Source organism: Nuphar pumila, chromosome 3 (assembly GCF_984573655.1).
Source record: "Nuphar pumila chromosome 3, dmNupPumi1.hap1.1, whole genome shotgun sequence".
Classification (NCBI taxonomy): Eukaryota; Viridiplantae; Streptophyta; class Magnoliopsida; order Nymphaeales; family Nymphaeaceae; genus Nuphar; species Nuphar pumila.
In genome coordinates this window covers 37,644,044-37,664,948 of record NC_143251.1, presented here as the reverse complement: position 1 = coordinate 37,664,948, position 20,905 = coordinate 37,644,044, and the positions used below count along the sequence as shown (strand labels likewise).

General features: G+C 38.1%; 1 protein-coding gene across 3 annotated transcripts in view; it reads right to left on the bottom strand.

Moving 5' to 3' along the window:
- Positions 1 to 608: 608 nt before the first annotated feature.
- LOC149842619 (putative protein phosphatase 2C 60) overlaps positions 609 to 20,905 on the bottom strand; it is a 61,775-nt gene continuing 41,478 nt past the window's right edge. For 2 of the 3 annotated variants that reach the window (XM_089999317.1, XM_089999316.1), the window contains 2 exons: positions 2,871 to 3,107; positions 609 to 2,109 (listed from right to left, as the gene is read on the bottom strand). In XM_089999317.1, coding sequence (XP_089855443.1) covers positions 1,834 to 2,109; positions 2,871 to 3,107 — 513 coding nt within the window. In that variant the 3' untranslated portion in view covers positions 609 to 1,833. The remainder of the gene's footprint in view (positions 2,110 to 2,870; positions 3,108 to 20,905) is intronic. The other variant, XM_089999318.1, reaches the window with a different exon arrangement.

The following is a 20,905-nucleotide window of genomic DNA, read 5'->3' as shown; positions in this document are numbered from 1 at the left end:
AATTATTTTCTTGAAAAAATGCAGAAAAAACAGTGCAAACACTACCAATCAATTTTTTCTTGACCATTGTATATAAGCTGAAGTGAAGCCACACAAGCATCTTTTAGCAACAGCAAGCTATTTGCTTAGCAGGCCCGGCTTAAAGCGTTGAAGCTGAAGGATGTTAAAAACTCGATACCCAATGTACGGCCTTTGTCACAAGGCCCAAGTGGTGGGAATAGTATGGTCGACAGGTAGAATACTTGGAAGGTTTTACATCAAGGAGGGGCAATTGGCAATGAATCCATTCAAAGTTTCAAACCACCTGGAATGAGTAGTTATTTTCTTTATGAAAAAAAAAAGACAAAGCCATATGTTTTTAACCTATACCATACTTTTCGCGATATGCGTTTTCTTGGTGCTGCGCTTGTATTGAGAAATCAGAGCCTTTTCGCCAGAAATTGATATTTGATCCTACTGATAGCAGCTGCATAATTTTTCAAAAAAAAAAAAACTAGAAAAGCGAGTTATGCTAAAATTGGACATTTTGGATTCAATAAAACCGTAGCAGCGTCTAGCACTTCCAAGAACCATAATTACTGAAAGCGACCTACAGTACTTTACGCATCTCCATATAATTATTTTGCATAAAATCGGTCATTTCTTCGCCATATGGTCTCAGTAGCAGCACTGACTTATAATGTTGATTACACAAGGCAATTAAAAGATTCCACCAAATAGATCCTGTATGTTTCTAAGATAATCCTTCAAGGATCAATTTGGAGAAAGCCGCCCACAAGAGCTTCACAGCTAGTTCTTTGATGAAGTTATGGCACACATTCATGTCACTCTGTTCATGTAAAATCGGGATAAAACTAACATATCTAAAAGGTTAGATATTTGTACTTTCCATCCATCTGCACCTTTGTCCCAAGAAATTGGTTGAGCATTATCTAATCATTCCAATTTTTCTCCTTGGTAGTCTGGGAACAGTTAAAGGTGGTTTCACACCCGCCCCCCCCTTGCATGCACATCTGGTGATCTACATTATCATCCTCACCAAGAGTCGAAAATGCCTGTCATTCTGCATTGAAATTCCACCATTTGCTAGGCTAGTCCACCTTTCTCTGGTAGTCCAAGATGAGATTTACAAGCAAGGCTCTCTCTCAAACAGCATGGAACCAAGGCCTTCTGCTATCCTCTCCCAGCGTTGGCACATCACCACTTCTACAGCATGTAACACAGTACAAATCAAATGTGCCTGGCTCTTATTATAGGACTCACACAAGTTGCAGGACCGTCCTTGAATGGAAGGTGCAGGATCTGCAGATACAGTAAAAGTACTTTCACAAGAAGCACAGATATCCACCACAGGCAACAGGAGACAACCACCAAATGACTGAGGAAGGAGGCCTGAAATACAGTGAATTCGGGGTGGACAAAGTGGGAGTTCATATAATAAGTCAGTATGATAGGCACCAACTTGCATGTGAAAACCAGTTATCAATTACCGTGGGGGGTCTCAGATGTCCAGCAACAAGATGGTTTACCATAGAAGGAACTCTAAAACAAGTTTCTCAACAAGATGTAAACATACAACCAGAGAACAGAAGAGAGGCTAAGATTGCCAGACATCTTGCACAAAATATACAAAGATTAATATACCAGAAATAGATATTGCCACAGGTTACTATGATGAAACTTTGAAGCTCCTTCCCTGGTGGTCACAGGATAACTCCATGTCTCTAGTTGAAACTTGTGAAAACAGGGTTCTCGCATGATGGGCGTTAGTGTACACGAAAAGAATTGAAGGCTGTTCCATCTCCCATACAAGAGTCTGAATTTGGGCAAAGTTCAGTGGGAATTACTATGTTCCACAGGTGTGCCATAAGGAGCTAAAGAATTCGCAGGTACAGTTATCCCACCACCTCTTATAGACACATTAGAGCCACCACGATTTGAGCTTGCTTTGCTTATGAGATGGGGGTCAAGAAATACAACAATAACTGTGATGTCATCATGAAAGTGTCGTCTCACTCCTCGCTCGATCCTTTTCAGATCAGAGTACCTCATTTCTCTCTTCTTTGCTGCTTCTTGGAGTGCAGCTTTGACAAGCCTCCTTGCACTTCCCTGCATGACAAATATCAGTTTCTATAAGTGTTATGATGCTGTGCTGCTCATCACACTGCATTATTTGGTGAAGTCAACAAATATCACTCATTCAAGCAGTGTCATATTATGACATTACATAGTCTACAACAAGAACAAAATGAAAAGAGAAAAAGATCCAGACCAATTCTAAATCATCTTAAACAGTGGTCTTCTTTTGCTTTTTCTTCACTACATATTAGGAAACTAAAAAAACAAAAGGTAGAAAGCTTCTTGCTATAATATTCTGAAATATAGCAAACACTCTGTTACTTGTGTGTAAATCAGAATTGAATAATGATTAAATTCTACAATAAACTAAACTACAACTTGGATGGTTTGGTCAGAACCAGAAATGAGTTCTTGAACAGCATGGTCAGACTAGAGTGAAGCTACTGACAACTAGAGTGGAATATAAAACTTTGTGGACAGCAAAGCTCAGAAAGGATGGCTTGAATACTAGCAGTAATTTGGTGAATGGTTTCATATTAAAGATACATATATTTTCTTGTTGTCTGCCATCTCCATTACATAATACTTCAGCATTCAAGAACTGGCTCCAAAGGTAATTTCTATTTTCTTCTGAAAGCTTCAGGAAAGAAAAGCTGTATTCAATGTAGACAATGCAAGGTTTTGGTGGCACCAGGAAATAAAAGCTTTATTCAATGTAGACTGTGAGGTTTTGGTGGCACCATGTACAATTAAGAGCAAAAGAAAGCCATATTTTTACTATTAGATCTTACACCGCGTGGATGATTATGAACAAGATCAACTGCTTCCTGATTACTGAAATGCTCCCAAAGCCCATCAGAAGCAAATATAATAAACTGATCACATGGTTGCAGTGTGTGTACTGCAATTGATGGTTCAGCACTAAGTATTGGCCTCCTAAAAGGTACAGGCAGACGAAACTTAGCAAATAAAGGTGCCCTGTTGAATTCCGCCTTTTTAAGATATACGTCACCAATTGATCTAGAAACCTGCATGACAAGTGTGTGCAGTTAGAAGATAAACAAATATTGACATTTTATGCATCCACTAATTTTTTCATAACAATATCACCAAGTCAAAGTAAGCAAACTGAAATGCTGGAAAAAATTACTTGTATACCAAATCACGTTATTCTGAGTCCTCAGCAGTGGACTCTGTAACCATATTTTAGCTTCTATTTCTACCAGTACAATGCTTATTAGTTCTTGTTTAGTATTATCATTTTCCCTTCTATTTGATATAACCTTGCACGCTGTGGGTTATCCTTTCTTTTTCCTGTTTTGATAGACAGGCTACTGGATGGCCCCTACGACATCAAGTGGGTTATCTAATCAATAACATACTATACCACCTTTCCTTATCGTTATGAATAGAGGTGAGCCTTAGAACCAGCAGGCATGACTGACTTTTTATGACTCAGTCTGGCCTGATCCTTTAAAAGGCCAGGCAATAGGCTGACTGACCTAGTCAAAAATAGAAATAGGCTGATCTGGCTGGGCACGGCCTATGTGTTTCACTTTCAGAAAACGGGCCTGAATCCTGCCCATGGCCTGTCCAGGCAATAGGCTGATCTGGCTAGGGCTTTGACCCTTGGGCTAGACTGGCCTGTCCAGAAAACTAGCTGGGCTGGCCCAGCCTGGCCTATTGCCCATACTAATTATAAATCTAATGAGAGCATTGTCATGGCTTTATTCATAAATGTCTCACGTACAAGAATGTAGTTGGATGTAATAGGGTAAAAATGTTTTATTATTGATCAACTCTTGTACATGACCATGATTTTTGTTTTGGAGCAGCAACAAGTGAATATCATCTACCGACCAAATCTCTTTTTTTTTACATGGCATCAGGACCAAACATCTAAATCCATCCATTTTCTCCAAATGGACTGGACCTGAACAAAGCACCATTATTTGGTTTTCCATTCTTCTGCTGCTTTAACATTTTTTTATTGAAAGGAGCTGAATAGAAATAATTCAGGCATTTACAGCAAATGGAGTTTTAAATAAATAAAACAATTCATAAACCATCGTTTAATAAAAAAGGAAAGGGTTATCTTGGACTTTCTCACCAAGATGTCTTACCTTAATTCCTCAGTCTTCTGTAACATAAACTGGCAAATAGTATTGTGATATTTTTTTCAAAAGGAGGTGTTTTGATAGCTTTACCAAAAGTCAAGATTCTCTTTCCTATTTAGTAGCAGATACTTCTATACAGTTCACAGTTTACCTACTTCCGCACTACTTTATACTAGCTTAATGCTTGACTTGAAAACCCCAAGAGGTATAATGTTATGAGAAAATTTGACACACACAGGGAGGCCGTGTAGTACATAATCACCAATTAAAAATACAAACACAATAGCAATATCCATCATAATTTAGGATGTATTCAATAAATTGAAGTGACAAAACATGCATTACCATTTATCTTAGAAAAAAATTTGGATCCACAAACCAAGGAACATATCCATTTATCTGACAGTGCATGTACATAAAGCTAGGTGGCACAGATAATTCACTTAGCATCCCTGTCCCATGTGAAGATTTCAACACACCACAACACTGATATGGATACCAGACACGCCACGATACTTCATAGACATGGTTAAGCTTGTGTTGACTATGGTCAAGACCATGTCCCTCACATCATCTTTTCTTTTTTCCTTTCCAGATTTTGATCCTGGCTCATACCTAGCTTGAACTTGGGCTCAAGTTTGTGCGAGCTAAGTTGAGCTTGAGCTGGCTTGTGCATGCCACACACGTGTCTATGTGTTAGTAACAATGGAAATCGAACATATAGCTTAACCATCATATGCAAGATTATGTGATATGTGTAACACCTGTACTGATAAATGCCGGCAAGCATAGATCTGAAAAGATAACATCAGTTTGTTTTGTATCTTGGACCGGATCCTTAAGATCCAGATCCAATCATTTTATGTTTAATATTCCAAACGTCACTTATAGGTGGACATGTAATTTTTAATTATTGTTTTAGGGTAAACTTGTACCCTAATATGTCTTGTAATATCTATATATTCAATGAGAAAGGACGCCCAAGGTGTGTGTTCCCTCTCTGTTTTGTGTAGCCCCTTTTTCTTCTATTGTCTTTCTTTCTACAGGTAAAAGACTGGAGATCTGAAAATCTAACATGGTATCAGAGCACGTTAGATCTGGGTGTGAACGTGATTTCCAGAAGGTATGACCGAAGAGACTGTATATTTTCCAAGTCAAAAAAAAAAAACTTTCTTCTGTAATCTTGTCTCTCTTCTATTAAAACCTTTATTAAGCTTCTTTTCACGTCCTAAAATTCTTCTCTTTTACTGCAACAGTTTTGAAAGGTCCTTTAGTTTCAGCTTGTCGCAGATCTGTTTTTGACTTCAGATCTGCATTGTTCCAGGCTGTCGCATATCTGATTTTTTTATTTCTGATCTACAGTTTTTTTTTCTTGGGTCAGATCGTCAGATCTCGAACTGTGAATCCCAGATCTGAAATTGTTGCTTTCTGCATCTATATTCCTCTTCGCTGAATATCGTTCCTCCTTCTTAACGATTTCTGTATTTCTGTTTCTGCACAGCAAAGAATCACCAGATCTGATACTTGTCTCCCAATCTTGTTTTCTTTCTCAACAAAAAAAAATCTGAGGCAGATCAGATACTTCTTCTTTTCTACTGCACTGAACGATTGATTGAGGGTTTTCAAAGGTTCCTAATGTTTTATCTGGAATCTGTCTAGTTCAAATCGATAATCACAACTCGATATTGTTGAAGTGCAGCATTTCTCTCATTTTTTTTCTTTCCAATATTATTTTTATTCCCTATGGATTTCCCAGCCGCACAATCCAGTCTCTCCGGGAGTTTCCTTAACCAACTTGTGTCTGATTTTTTGACCTGGAAAAGACAAATAATTCCTTTTATAAGGAGTCAGGGTCTCCTCAGTCATCTTGATGGATCCGTGCCAGCCCCTCTAGAATTTGTATCTCGAAGATAAGGATGACAAAGGGGCAACATCTATTATTCTCATCAAGAATCCAAAATACCTTAGTTGGGAAAAACGGGATCTGTTGCTTGTGTTAAAATGTAAACTGTAATATATATATATATATATATATATATATATATATATATATATATATATATATTATTTAATATTATTATATTTTCTTTTATTATTTTTCTTTATTTTCTTTTTTAGCATCTAGTTTAATAGAAACTAGATATTTGATCCAGTCAAGTTCCTGTTGGAACTTGACTGTGCAAATAGCCGTTGGACTGTAGTCCAACAGCTATAATAAATGTTGTTGGACTATAGTCCAACAGCTATAATAATAAATGTTGTTGGACTGTAGTCCAACAGCTATATTAAGAGACGTTGGAATCCAACGTCTCTTTTGGAGAGCTCAAAACTCTCTCTTCCACTTTTTTGTATACATAGGGGTGAACCCCTTCAATGTAAATAACCATGCTTATTAAGCATTTTGTTCATGAATAAAGTATTATTTATTTTTCAAGTGTTCTTCCTTTTATACCCTTTCAAGGGTCATGCTTGTAGTGTCTCCAATAGACACTTGTTTGTGAGTTATTTGTGCATTTATTGAAGACCACCATTTCATTACATGGTATCAGAGCTACAAAATCCTTAGATCTTGAAGTGCTTCCGCCTCGATTTCCGTGCCACATTTACAAAAGGTGTTTCATCACCTTGTTCTTGGCTCAAGAAGATTTGTTTGAAGAAAGGCGAACTTGTGCTACAAAAAATTTTGGTTTTGTATCCTCTCTTATTCCTTTGTCTACACTTTTTCAAGTGTTCTTCCTTTTATACCCTTTCAAGGGTCATGCTTGTAGTGTCTCCAATAGACACTTGTTTGTGAGTTATTTGTGCATTTGTTGAAGACCACCATTTCATTACATGGTATCAGAGCTACAAAATCCTTAGATCTTGAAGTGCTTCCGCCTCGATTTCCGTGCCACATTTACAAAAGGTGTTTCATCACCTTGTTCTTGGCTCAAGAAGATTTGTTTGAAGAAAGGCGAACTTGTGCTACAAAAAATTTTGGTTTTGTATCCTCTCTTATTCCTTTGTCTACACTTTTTCTTTTCTTTTTCTTTTTTTCTCTCTCTCCTCCTATTTATTCCTCTCTTACCCTTGTAAAAGATGGATGACAATGATAAGATCACCATCATTCCTATGAAGCTAAATGATACTAACTATGTAATGTGGGCTTCGATTATGAAGCACCACATTTGGGGAAAAGGTTTATGGGGTATAGTGGATGGTTCCGATTTGGAACCTAAACTATCTCTTACCAAGAAAGAGGGTGATAAAGAGGTTCCTCTAACGGAAGAAGAGAAGAGTAAGGCGTTAGCCACTTATGAAAAGAAATGGAAAGAATGGAGGATAGGGCATGCAAAAATTATGTCATGGCTCATCAATAGCATAGACATTAAAAAATGCTCTAGTCTAGCTAAGTTTGAGCATGCCGATAAGGCTTAGGAATACCTCAAAAACATGTATTCCCTTAAAGATATTGCACATGTATGCAATTTACAAGATAAAGTTCAGACAATGACTCAAAAAGATAAAACTATTCGAGAATATTATAATGAGTTGTCCGAACTTTGGGAAGAGTTGGCTCTTCTTGAGCCCAAATGGCATTGTGCCGAAGACATCGAGCTTCGCCAAAAGCAACTCGATATGAAACATTTCTATCAATTTGTGAATGGTCTAAGGCCGGAGTTTGAATCCACCAAATCGGCTCTTTTACATCGTGGAAAAATTCCTTCTATTGTTGATACTGTAGAAGAGCTCACTATGGAGGAAAATAGACTTAGAAAAAGTACTCCAAAAGTTGATGATGACTCCGTTTTAGATGTATTTAGACCGGGGAATCATACTCGTACTTATAAGCCGCCTCATTTTTGAAGGCAAAACGGCGACTTTGATAAAAGAAAAGTTATTTGTCATCATTGTCATGAACCGGGGCACTATAGGCCTCAATGTCCAAAGTTAAAAAGAAGAGAAGAAAAAAGAGTTGCATCTGTTGAATCTGAGTCAAAAGATCAAGATGCACCTGTGTCTATGGCTCAACTGATGGAAATCCTTCAACCTCTTCTCAAAGAGGTATCCTCCTCAACCGAAGCCTCAACTGGAGCGGCAGATGCATCTTTCTCCGGTCTAGGTAACTTTCCTTGGCTTTTAGATTCTGGTGCTTCTTTTCATATGACCCCAAATGTTAATAGTCATCCGAATGTCTTAAAAATAACTCAAGTGTGTCAAAGGTTTTTACAGCCGATGGCACATCTCTTGAAGTAAAAGGAATAGGATGTTTTGAAAATCTTCAAAAATCCAAAAGATTTTTTATCCCAGAAGTTAGATATATCCCTAAACTTAATTTGAATCTCTTATCTGTCTCACAAATATCTGATTATGGATGTAATATCTCTTTCTCTTCTCATGGTTGTTGGGTACAGGATCGCCAGTCAGGGAAGCTGATTGGGGAAGGCCATAGAGAAGGAGGACTTTATTACATGGACTTTTTGGAATTACCCAAGAATGCATTTTGTTATAATATTCAGAAATTAGAATTAGATTTATGGCACAAAAGGCTTGGCCATCCTCATATGTCTAAAATTCAATATTTTCCAAGTTTGGAAAAATTTTGTAATTCTGAAAATTTTTCTTGTAAAGACTGCATTCTTGGCAAAATGAAAAGGTTATCATTTCTTAGTAGAACTTTTGTTTCCTCACGACCACTTGAGTTAATACATTCGGATGTTTGGGGTCCCGCACCAGTTATTTTCAAAGGTGGTTATACATATTATGTCATTTTTGTTGATGACTTTTCTAGACATACTTGGATTTATTTTCTTAAACATAAATCTGATGTATTTGCTAACTTCCAAATATTTCATAAAATGGTTAAAAATAAGTTTCAAAATGATATTTCTGTTTTTCGCACTGATTCAGGGGGATAATTTATGTCCAACGAATTCAAAAACTATCTCAATTTACATGGTATTACACATCAAAGATCATGTCCACACACTCCACAACAGAATGGCCTAGCCGAACGCAAACATCGGCACATTATGGAAACTACTAGGACATTGCTAATTGCAAATCAAGTTCCAAAAAGTTTTTGGGCTGAAGCGGTCCTAACTGCCACCTACCTCATTAATAGGATGCCATTTTCCTCGTTAAAGAATACAACTCCAATAGAAAAGCTTGTTAATTTAACTCCAGATTATTCTAGATTAAGAGTCTTTGGATGCAAATGTTTTGTTTTCACCAACAGAAATGACAAACTCTCTCCTCGTGCAATCTCATGTGCCTTTTTAGGATATGCTGATAATCAAAAAGGCTACAAGTGTTTCGATTTTCAAAATGACAAATTATGTGTCAAGAAATGTATCTTTTTTGGAAAAAGAAAGCTTCTTTGAATTTGAAAAATCCAAGGATGTCACTGAATACTCGTTTTTAATTGATCCAACTTCAAAATCCAATGAATGTGATGTTGGATGTGACCTTGACAATGATCAAAGTCCTATTGTTGTTGAAAATGATGATAATGAAGAGCAAATCCATAGGGATGTTAATCTACAATATTCAAGACGTAGAGAGCAAAATCTTCCATGTGCATTACAAAAATACTCTGAAGTCTCACCTAGAAGAACGTCTAGAATCTCTAAACCTCCAGAAAAATTTGTCTTATGAATCTTTTTCACCCACGTATAGGGCCGCCATTACATTAATACAATCATATGTTGAACCATCATCCTATTCTCAAGCAAAAAATCATATAGAATGGATAGAAGCCATGAAAATAGAATTGGATGCACTAGACAAGGCCAATACTTGGACGATACAAGATATCCCTCAGAGTAAGAAACCTATAGGTTGTAGGTGGGTATACAAAGTCAAAACCAAAAGTGATGGGACCCTCGAAAGATATAAGGCCCGTTTAGTAGCAAAAGGATATGCCCAAGAGTATGACATCGATTATGAAGAAACATTTGCTCCTGTGGCCCGTATGAGCACTGTTAGAACTTTAATAGCCTTGGCCTCCATTAGAACATGGCCTATATTTCAATTAGATGTCAAAAATGCTTTCCTGAATGGGAATCTCGTTGAAGAAGTATACATGGAAGCCCCACCTGGTATTAGTATCCCTAAGGGTAAAGCTCTTCGTCTAGAAAAAACTCTTTATGGTCTTAAACAGGCTCCAAAAGCCTGGTATGACCGATTTAGTCATGTTATGCTTGATATTGGTTTTCAACCTTGTTTAACTGACACTGCTTTGTTTGTTAAGAAATCTGATGCAGGCATCATTATTCTTCTTCTCTATGTGGACGATATGATCATCACCGGAGGCGACAAACAGGGAGTTGCAAATATCAAATCTCTTCTTAAAACTCACTTTGAAATGACTGACTTAGGTTTATTAAGATATTTTTTAGGCATTGAAGTTGATTATTCCCCTCGGGGGTATTTGATATCTCAATCTAAATTTGCTCTTGATATCGTTTCCAGGTCTGGAATTACAGATGATAAGAAAGTAGACACTCCAGAAGTTGTCAATGTTAAAATGAAAATTGATGATGGAGAACTTCTTGATGATCCTACTCCTTATAGACAGCTTGTTGGAGCTCTTTCTTATCTTTCCATTACTAGGCCAGATATAACTCATGTGGTTCATACAGTCAGTCAGTTTCAGCATGCTCCCACCTCCGTGCACATGGGAGCGATTTTGCGTATTATTAGATACTTAAAATCCTCTCTTTCACGAGGACTCTTCTTGTCTGTTTCATCTTCATTAAATTTAATTGCATATACTGATGCTGACTGGGGAGGTGATCCCAATAATAGACACTCAACTACTGGTTTTTGTGTGTTCCTAGGTGAAACCTTAATTTCGTGGAGGTGCAAGAAGCAGCAGAAAGTCTCTCTTTCCTCCACCGAAGCTGAATACAGAGCCATGGCAACCATCACTATGGAGGTTGTTTGGCTCAGACGATTGCTAGCGGATATGGGAGCTAAAGCAACGCAAGCTTCAAAGATGTGTTGTGACAACAAAAGTGCGATCTACATTGCAAGCAACCGGACATTTCATGAGCGCACTAAACACATTGAGATGGACTGTCACTATGTCAGAGAGGAATACTTACATGGAACCATTGATCTGCCATATGTTACATCAAAATATCAATTAGCAGACTTTTTCACCAAGCCTCTCGCTGCTCCCAGAATTCACTTCCTCTTAGACAAACTTTCGCTCATTGTACCGTAAGTTTGAGGGGGAGTGTTAAAATGTAAACTGTAATATATATATATATATATATATATATATATATATATATATATATATTTAATATTATTATATTTTCTTTTATTATTTTTCTTTATTTTCTTTTTTAGCATCTAGTTCAATAGAAACTAGATATTTGATCCAGTACTGTGCAAATAGCTATTGGACTGTAGTCCAACAGCTATAATAAATGTTGTTGGACTATAGTCCAACAGCTATAATAATAAATGTTGTTGGACTGTAGTCCAACAGCTATATTAAGAGACGTTGGAATCCAACGTCTCTTTTGAAGAGCTCAAAATGAGCTCTCCTCTCTCTTCCACTTTTTTGTATATATAGGGGTGAACCCCTTCAATGTAAATAACCATGCTTCTTAAGCATTTTGTTCATGAATAAAGTATTATTTATTTTTCAAGTGTTCTTCCTTTTATACCCTTTCAAGGGTCATGCTTGTAGTGTCTCCAATAGACACTTGTTTGTGAGTTATTTGTGCATTTGTTGAAGACCACCATTTCATTACAGCTTGTGGCCTATATCACTTCGACTCTATCGCATGAGGTTCTCCTTGCCATTCCAGATGATTGCACAGCCGCACAGTTATGGGACAGATTGGTTCGCACATATTCTCAGATTTCAGAAGCTCGGGTTGTATTTCTCAAGCATGAGTTTCTGTAACAACCCCAACTCATCCCCTCGAAAATGCAGAATTTTTTTTTCTAGATGTGAAAATATTCCCAGAGACCTAGGGCCTTTACAGTTCCACTCACCGCTGGATAACCACACACCACGATAGAGCTTACACTTATCTTCCAAACCAACATCAAACCATTATTCATTTATTGAAAAACTGATAAACATGTCTAGAGAGACTTGCATAATGAATTATTGAAAGTGTAACATCCATTAAATGAACCAAAAAGGAAAACAAAAGTAAAGTCATGATGTCCCTCTAAGATTTATCCAGCAAGTGTGTAACACCCGTGACTTGCCCAGACACCAGTCGCTTCACTGAGTTCCTGCTCTTGTGAAAAACCATAAAAAGGAGGGGTCAGAAATCCAAAGGATTTTGCGTACAGATCCCTCTAATGAAAATAAATGAGCATAAAGAACACAAGTACAATTTTATGCAATTCTCCTTGAGGAAAATCAATTATTACATCTACTCAATCCAACTTAAGCATTCATGCAACATCTTTTAAGTATGCATAAACTTTAATCAATAACAGGTATTCACTTTGAGTAAGCAGGGTATTCTACATACATTAAAGAGTAACCATCACCCATCCAACAACATATATCAGGGAAGAGAAACAGACCATGCCTGATCTAATGCATAGCAAAATTATGCATGATATATGTGAAATGTATGAACACCTTATTTTCTTTCATTTAAGTTCATATTTCCATATGCATGCCCTATTAAATGCATACAATTTAAGTTCATCTTTTTAATTCCATCGCCCGCGGATACATCAAACGGGTAAAATCCTCGAGGTCAAGTTAGGTTCCTAGGGTAGCTTAGCACACAATTTATATTTTATTACTGGGTTCCAACTTAGCCCTCGACCGAATCAACTTCGGAACATTAGACCTCCACATCTAATGTCGGGGACACAAGGGACACCCCACGCCCACAAGTGTCACTTCCTTGGTACCATAATCTTACAGCTGTGACTAACACACCACTCCCGGGTAAAGTGGCGGATTCTCCCTAAAACCGTGGTCAGGAGAAGGAACCTCAATATCGGGTTCAGGAGACCAAATTTAAGCACACAGAGTTTTTGTATCCTCACAGTCTCCCCAAGACTGGACTTCTAAGATCTTCATTCTCCAGATGGAAGAACCCAGAACATAAGTTACATTGTTCTTATTAAAGTCAATTATTTAAGTGTGCAACACCATATGCAAAGGTAAAGTGAAAACCCACATCCTCCTTTGCAGGAACCCTTACGGGACTCCAGCCCGTGAAGACAACGGGAACAGTATAGTAGTGTGCCCTACCAACTTGTGTGGTTTGAGTGATGCTATTAAACATATAAGAAAAACAACCAAGTCCACGGCTCTACAGGCCGTGATGATCCATTAGGCCATCAATGCATCACAACAAAAGCAAAAGTAGTGTTTTATTTATAACACTAGGCCAAAGTGTCAAAAGCATGCAACCATAAACTCAATTATAAGCATGTCATTTTTACATTCTCACTACGTGTACTACCTCATCACATATAGGTATCCACCAAAACATCTCTCCTGCGAGTATGTGCACGCGAATAGACCCCGCAATTTCGCATACTTATGTTAAATGAGACATCAATAGTCTAGTAGAAGCATGACTATACAGTTTACATGTATACTCATAACTTTGCTCATTTCCATCAAAATGTGCATCTATTAAAACTCACACTCCTCCTGTCAAACCGAACAATATATCACTGAAGGAGGGAGGCAGGAATTATATATATTATATATTTATTTATTTTCTTTTTGTTTTAATAAACACATCCAGCCCAGCCGACCTTGTCGGCTAGGTCTGACAGCATATGCACAGGCCCGATCTGGGCCTGTGTATGCTGTCAAGACCTAAACAGCATAGAGAAAAAATCCCCTTTATGAAATTCTGTATTTATTTTATTTATTATATATATATATATATTATTTATATATATATATATATATATATATTTTTATTTTATTTTTTTGCATCCGACAACCCCTATCATATGCCACGCACACAACCCATCCAAGTAAGAAAACCACAGTCAATGACACTCTGTTTCCTACACCCCTGTGGCTACCAGGCTATTTACCAGCCATTGGTCATTCAGCAATTGATTTAACTACATGCCACAACCCATTTTCAATGAATGACATTTCTTTAATGTCTCACAACTCTTCTACAATAAGCAGTCAAACCCAGGCATGTATTTCCTTATGTAGCAACTAGTTTGCCACAACTATCCCATTTTAAAAGAAACCATAGGGTCTGATTTTATCCCAACCCTGAACACTAGACAGGTAAATCTTGCTTCCACATAATGGACCTCTCACATGCCCTTTTACAAGTAAAACAGAAGCGTTCAGTGTTCCTACTTACAGGGATATTTAACATAACACGTAGTATTTTAACTAGATTGGTGGAATGAAAATATACATGTTACATGGTCCAAATCTAGCAGATCAAAAAAAATTAGATCGATTAAATCTTCCAGACCCAGCGAGCAAAATAAGAGTAAGCAATTTCATACCAAATCAGGTTTTCAGTTTGCACGCATAATAATCATAAGTCATTATTATCCATCTCCTTACCGACAGCCGTTGAAACAAAGCATATAACTACAGCCTACTTGAAACAACCGAATATGCAAGACCAAAACACAGATCAAGTAATCCATATTATGCATACAAGTCAGCCAACTTAGATCATTACAGTACACATAACTACGCAGGATGATAAAATAACACGCCCCTTTTTTTGAATTGGCAGTACAGAACTACGAATCACAATCTTATACTAAATGAACTGGTCTATTAAAAGAAAGCTGAATGTAGCCGAACAAACAAGGATTTTGGCGACTTTAGATTTCAGCAATCATACGCCGAATCATCAATCACACACTGTCCAGCACGCTCCAATGGAGTGGGGCAGAGGATAAGAGAATTGGGATTCTAAAAAAAATCAATACATGTAAAAAAAACCCTTTACGATAACCCGTAACCCCACCAAACCAAGGTTTTGCACAGCCTTAGATCACTCAACAACACAATCGACCCTACTCCATTGGGTTTAATAAACCGCCAAATCCCTTTTTTTTCAGGGTTTCCATCCAAAGAAAAAGGGCACAAAATCGAAACGGGGTTCGATTGCTCATTCATTTCCACGAGAGGGTACCCGTACCTCTTACGGTGGTTTTCCGGTGGCCGGAGACGAACGTCGCAGAGGGGTGCAGACTGGTGACGCTCCTCCCAACTGCCGTGAAAAGAGATGCTCGAGGGGCCTTTGACACCTGCGGATGGCCGGAGATTCGCCGGTGATGGGGCTCCTTCCTCCGACGTGCGCACACCGAGAGAGAGAGAGAGAGAGAGAGAGAGAGAGAGAGAGAGAGAGATGAACGAATCGGGAGAAGAGACCCATTTGGGACCTCCTTTTGAAGAGGAAGGCCCGGCAAAATCGGAGCCCCCTTCCCTCCAGCGGCTGCGCTTCCAGCCTCCTCCCTTTCCTTCCTGCGATTTCGGTTAGGGTTCTCTCTCAGAACCCTAACCCCCTTTCTTTTTTTTCTTTTTTCCGTTTCAGATTTATCGGGCAACCCTTATTGGGTTGCCCCTTACTCTTATAAGCCCTGTTACACAGGGCTCGGCTCGGGTCCGGACCCGAGACCCGTAAGCCGACCCCAACGATATGGATCCACAAGTTGGATCCAAATGGATCCAACTGTGGATCCCCGGATTAACCTTATAATAAATTATTTTTTTTTAATTCCCTTGTGGTTGATATTATTTATACCCGATTGCCCCTTTATGGATTCCGAAATATGGATCTAGGCCCAATTTGCATTTTTTTGAAATATTTTGTAATATAAACAAAATTTATTAGCAAAATTTTTCGGTTTTTACAGTTTCAGATGATGAGGAAGGATTCTTTGACCGTCATGGAATATTTGAATAAAATGAAAAGCATAGCAAGATCAGTTAGCCATCATTGGATGCCCCGTTAGTGATAAAGACATGGTTCAACAGGTTTTGAATGGATTGGGGGCTGATTATCATGTCCTTACGACTTCATTGCTGTGTTTGCCTGAATTACCAAAGTTTGAGGATCTACGCGCTAAGTTGCTACAGTATGAGATGTCGTTGAAGGGTTTGCCAAAGGAATCTCATACGCAAGGAAACAATCAGGATGTTCTTGCTACAGTAGTCAGCTATGGACAAGGGAGAGGAGGATATGGTTTTCGAGGACGTGGAGTACAGGGCAGAAACGCATCAGGGGGACGTGGGCTTTTACCCACTCCTAATGTTCTTCCGAATTCTCAAGAACAGAGAAACGTGCCTACATGCTACATATGCAACTAAAGGGGTCATGTTAAGTCCAACTGTTGGTTTAATCCGTATAATAAAGGGAAAAAACAGCAAGGAGAACATAAGAAAGGGACTGAATCGGATGGAGAATTAAAAGAATTGCTCATGTCTGTAAGAAAGTGAAAAATACACTACAACAAATGTCTCTCAACAAGTTCTCACAAATACACCATAAGAACCACAAAGGTTCACAAAGAGAACTCAAGAATACACACTACCCGAAACGGGTATAAAAAAATGAAAAATAAACAATTTTATTGATTTGGGATAAAAACCCAAAACAAGAGTAATTCTTTACAAGGGGAATAACCCCATATTTATAGAGAGGTAGAGAGAAGCCTTAAGAGAGTTGTTGGACTCTCCAACGGCTCTAATAGAGCCGTTGGGGAGTCCAACAGCTCTCTTTGGATTTACCGTTTTGACTAGTCAAAAAGGTAAAGCCAAATCAGTCCAATGATGGACTGGTTTGGCTAATTCTAGTTGTATTTTAACTAGAATTAATTAAACGAAAAATCCTAACTAGAAAGGAGATAAAACATTACATGTCTATGAGATTACATATGAGATATTATATAATATTACATATTTTAACACTCCCCCTCAAACTTTCGGTTGGATAACCGAAAGTTTGCCTAAGAGAAAGTGAAACCTAAGAGCAGCGAAAGGCTTGGTGAAGAAATTGGCTAGCTGATATTCTGAAGCAACATAGAGAAGATTGATGGTGCCACGCAAAAATTCCTCTCGAACATAATGGAAATCCATTTCTATATGCTTGGTGTGTTCATGAAATGTTCGATTGCTTGCAATATAGATAGAGCTCTTGTTGTCATAACACAGATTTGATGCTTTTGGACTTTCAACTCCCATATCGAAAAGTAGACGTCGAAGCCAGACTAATTTCATAGTAGTTGTGGCCATTGCCCTATATTCAGCTTCAGTTGATGAGAGAGAGACCTTTTGTTGCTTCTTACATCGTCAAGACACCAAAGATTCTCCCAAGAAGATACAAAAATCTGTAGTTGAATGGCGGTCATTTGGATCACCACCCCAATCTGCATCAGTATAAGCAAGCACTTCTAAGTTAGAGGAAGCGGATAAAAATAATCCTCGAGAAATAGAATTTTTGATATATCTATCCCATATGAACAGAAGTTGGAGCATGTTGAAATTGACTGGCTTTATGGACCGCACATGTAATGTCAGGTCTTGTGATAGATAGATACGATAGAGCCCCAACAAGTTGCCTATACGGAGTCAGATTTTCGAGTAGCTCGCCATCATCAATCTTCATTTTGACATTCACAATCTCAGGAGTATCAACATGTCTTTCATCTGAAATACCGGACCTGGCAACAATATCCAATGCAAACTTAGATTGAGTTAGCAAGTAACCTCTAGGTGAGTAGGCAACTTCTATACCAAGAAAATATTTCAAAAACCCCAAATCACTCATTTCAAAATGTGTTTTGAGAAATTTTTTAATATCATAAACTTCTTATTTATCACTTCCAGTGATGATCATGTCGTCAACATAGAGTAGAAGGATGATAATACCTGCATCAGAATTCTTAACAAACAAAGTTGTGTCAGTAAGACAAAATCGAAAACCAAAATCAAGCATAACCTTACTAAACTTATCATACCAAGCTTTTGGAGCTTGCTTGAGACCATACAAAGTCTTGTTTAGGCGAAGTGTTTTCCCTTTAGGTATATTCATTCCTGGTGGTGGGTCAATGTATACTTCTTCAGCTAAAGTTTCATTTAGAAAAGCGCATTTTTAACATCCATTTGAAAGATATGTCATCTCTTTATTGATGCAAGAGCTATTAGGATTCTAAGAGTGGTCATTCTAGCTACTGGGGCAAAGGTCTCTTCATAGTCTATTCCATATTCTTAGGAATAGCCTTTTGCCACCAACCGGGCCTTGAATCTTTCAAGAGTGCCATCACTCTTGGTTTTCACCTTGTACACCCAGCGACAACCAATAGGTTTCTTGTTGTTTGGAGGATGGTCTTGAATGGTCCAAGAATTTGCTTTTTCTAAGGCTTCTAATTCGACTTTCATAGCCTTGACCCATTCTGGTTGATCCTTGGCTATATCATAACTGGGAGGTTCTTCATAGGAATGAATTAGGGCAACGAAGGCTTGATGTTTTGGTGAAAAGGACTGATATTGTTAAAATACACATGTAATCAATATATTTATATATATATATAAAAATATATATATAAGTATATTCACCCATACCCGATAAGGGGTATTTCTGTAAAATCGCCCAATAGGGGCAGTATAGTCTTTTTCCTTTATTTTTTACTTTTTCTTTTCTTTTTCCTTTTTCTCTTTTTCTTATTTTTTATTTTTCTTTTTTGTGCATTAAATGCACTTTCATTGGGGGGCCCAACAAAGAGTCGTGGCCCCCAACGGTCACAATTGTGACCGTTGGGAGCCCAACGACACCTTGTTGGGTCTCCCAATGGTGCCTTTCCCTCTCTCTTCTCTAAACCCTCTCTCACTCCTCTCTTGCCTATAAATAAGTGGGGTCTCCCCCTTTGTAATGTGTGGCTTCTTCAAGCCCTTTAGTGCATTTATAAGATTTTATGCTTTCTAGCCATTATTGGCTTTTGTGTATGTCCTCTTTTGGACTTGTTCTTTGATTTCTATGTGTGAATGTCCATTGTAGGACATACATTTCTTTTCCGCATATTTCATTACATGGTATCAGAGCCTTGGTTGTGCTCTTGATTCATAATTGCTAGTTGTCTTGTTCTATCTCTCTTTGCTTGTCCTCCATTGTTGATTATATAATGGAAGGAGAACAAAAGATTGATCTCTCCTTCAAGCTCAATGGTACTAAGTACATGATGTGGGCCGCCGCCATGGAGAACAACCTCAAAGGTAAAAAGCTTTGGGGATACGTTATGGGCACCATTAGGGAACCTCAACTTCAACTTACAAAAATAGATGGTGATCAAGAAAAAGCTCTAGAAGGAAATGCTCGCATGAAGGCTATTGAAGATCACCAATCCAAGGTAGAAGATTGGGAAAGTAAGCATGCAAAAATTCTTGCATGGTTCATGAACAACGTGGAGCTAAAGATTTGCGCCAACATTACTAAATTCCGCCTAGCAAATGAAGCATGGTTCTTTATGAAAGGTATGTATACCCAAAAAGACCTTGCTCGTCAATTCTTTATCCAAGAGAAAATCTGTAATGAGTGTAAGAGATTACTATAGCACTCTTGGCCCTTTGTGGGATGAGCTATCCCTTCTTGAACCCAAATGGGTATCAAGTGAAGATGTGGAAATGCGAAGAGAACAAATGGAGAAAGAACACTTTTTCCAATTTTTACATGGGCTTAGGCCCGAATATGAACAAGTGAGGTCCTCCCTCCTTCATAGATCCAAACCACTTCCTTTGGAAGATGCCATAGCCGAAATATGCCAAGAAGAAACACGTCTTGGCATGATTAAAGGAGGAGATGAAGTTCTTGCCGTGTCTAAACCCGGCAATCATATGAAAGCCTACAAGCCTCCACACTTTGGGAGGCAAAATAACTATAATGGCAATTATAGGAAAGCCATTTGCCATCATTGTCAAGAACCGGGTCATATAAGACCTAATTGTCCAAAGATAAATGAACCTCCAAAAGGTAAAGTTGCTATTATTGAAGAAATCCCGCAAAAGAAGGAGGAACCAATGAAAGGGAAAGAGTCCTTCTCCCTTGCTCAACTATCCGAAGCACTTCAAATTCTACTCAAGTCACCATCAACTTCGGGAGCCGCCATTGCCTCTTCTTCTCCTCCAGGTACGCCTTCTTGGATTCTTGACTCTGGAGCATCTTTTCATATGACCCCAAATGAAAATGGACTATCCAATGTATGTAGCAACTCCAAAAATTCTTTTGTTTCCACCGCCGATGGTACCTCTTTACAAGTTAAAAGTTTTGGAACCTTAGATTTTTCAAAAGATTTTTTTGTGCCAAATGTAAGAGTAGTACCTCAACTTAATTTAAATCTTTTATCTGTCTCTCAAATATGTGATCATGGATGTGAAATCTCCTTCTCAACCAAAGATTGCTCTATACAGGATCTCCAGTCCGGGAAGCGGATTGGACAAGGCCATAGGAGGGGAGATCTCTACTACATGACCAATTTGAAACTTCTTACTAACTCATTTTGTAATCATGTCCAGGATAAAAATATAGAAACTTGGCATCAAAGACTTGGACATCCAAGCTTCTCAAAAATGTACTCCTTTCCTTTTGGAAAGAAATTTTGTAATGAGAAACATTTTGTTTGTAAGAGTTGTATTTTTGGAAAAATGAAATCCACCCCCTTTCCAAAGAGAACATTTGTGTCAAAAAGACCTTTTGAACTAGTTCATTCGGATGTTTGGGGTCCTTCTCCGG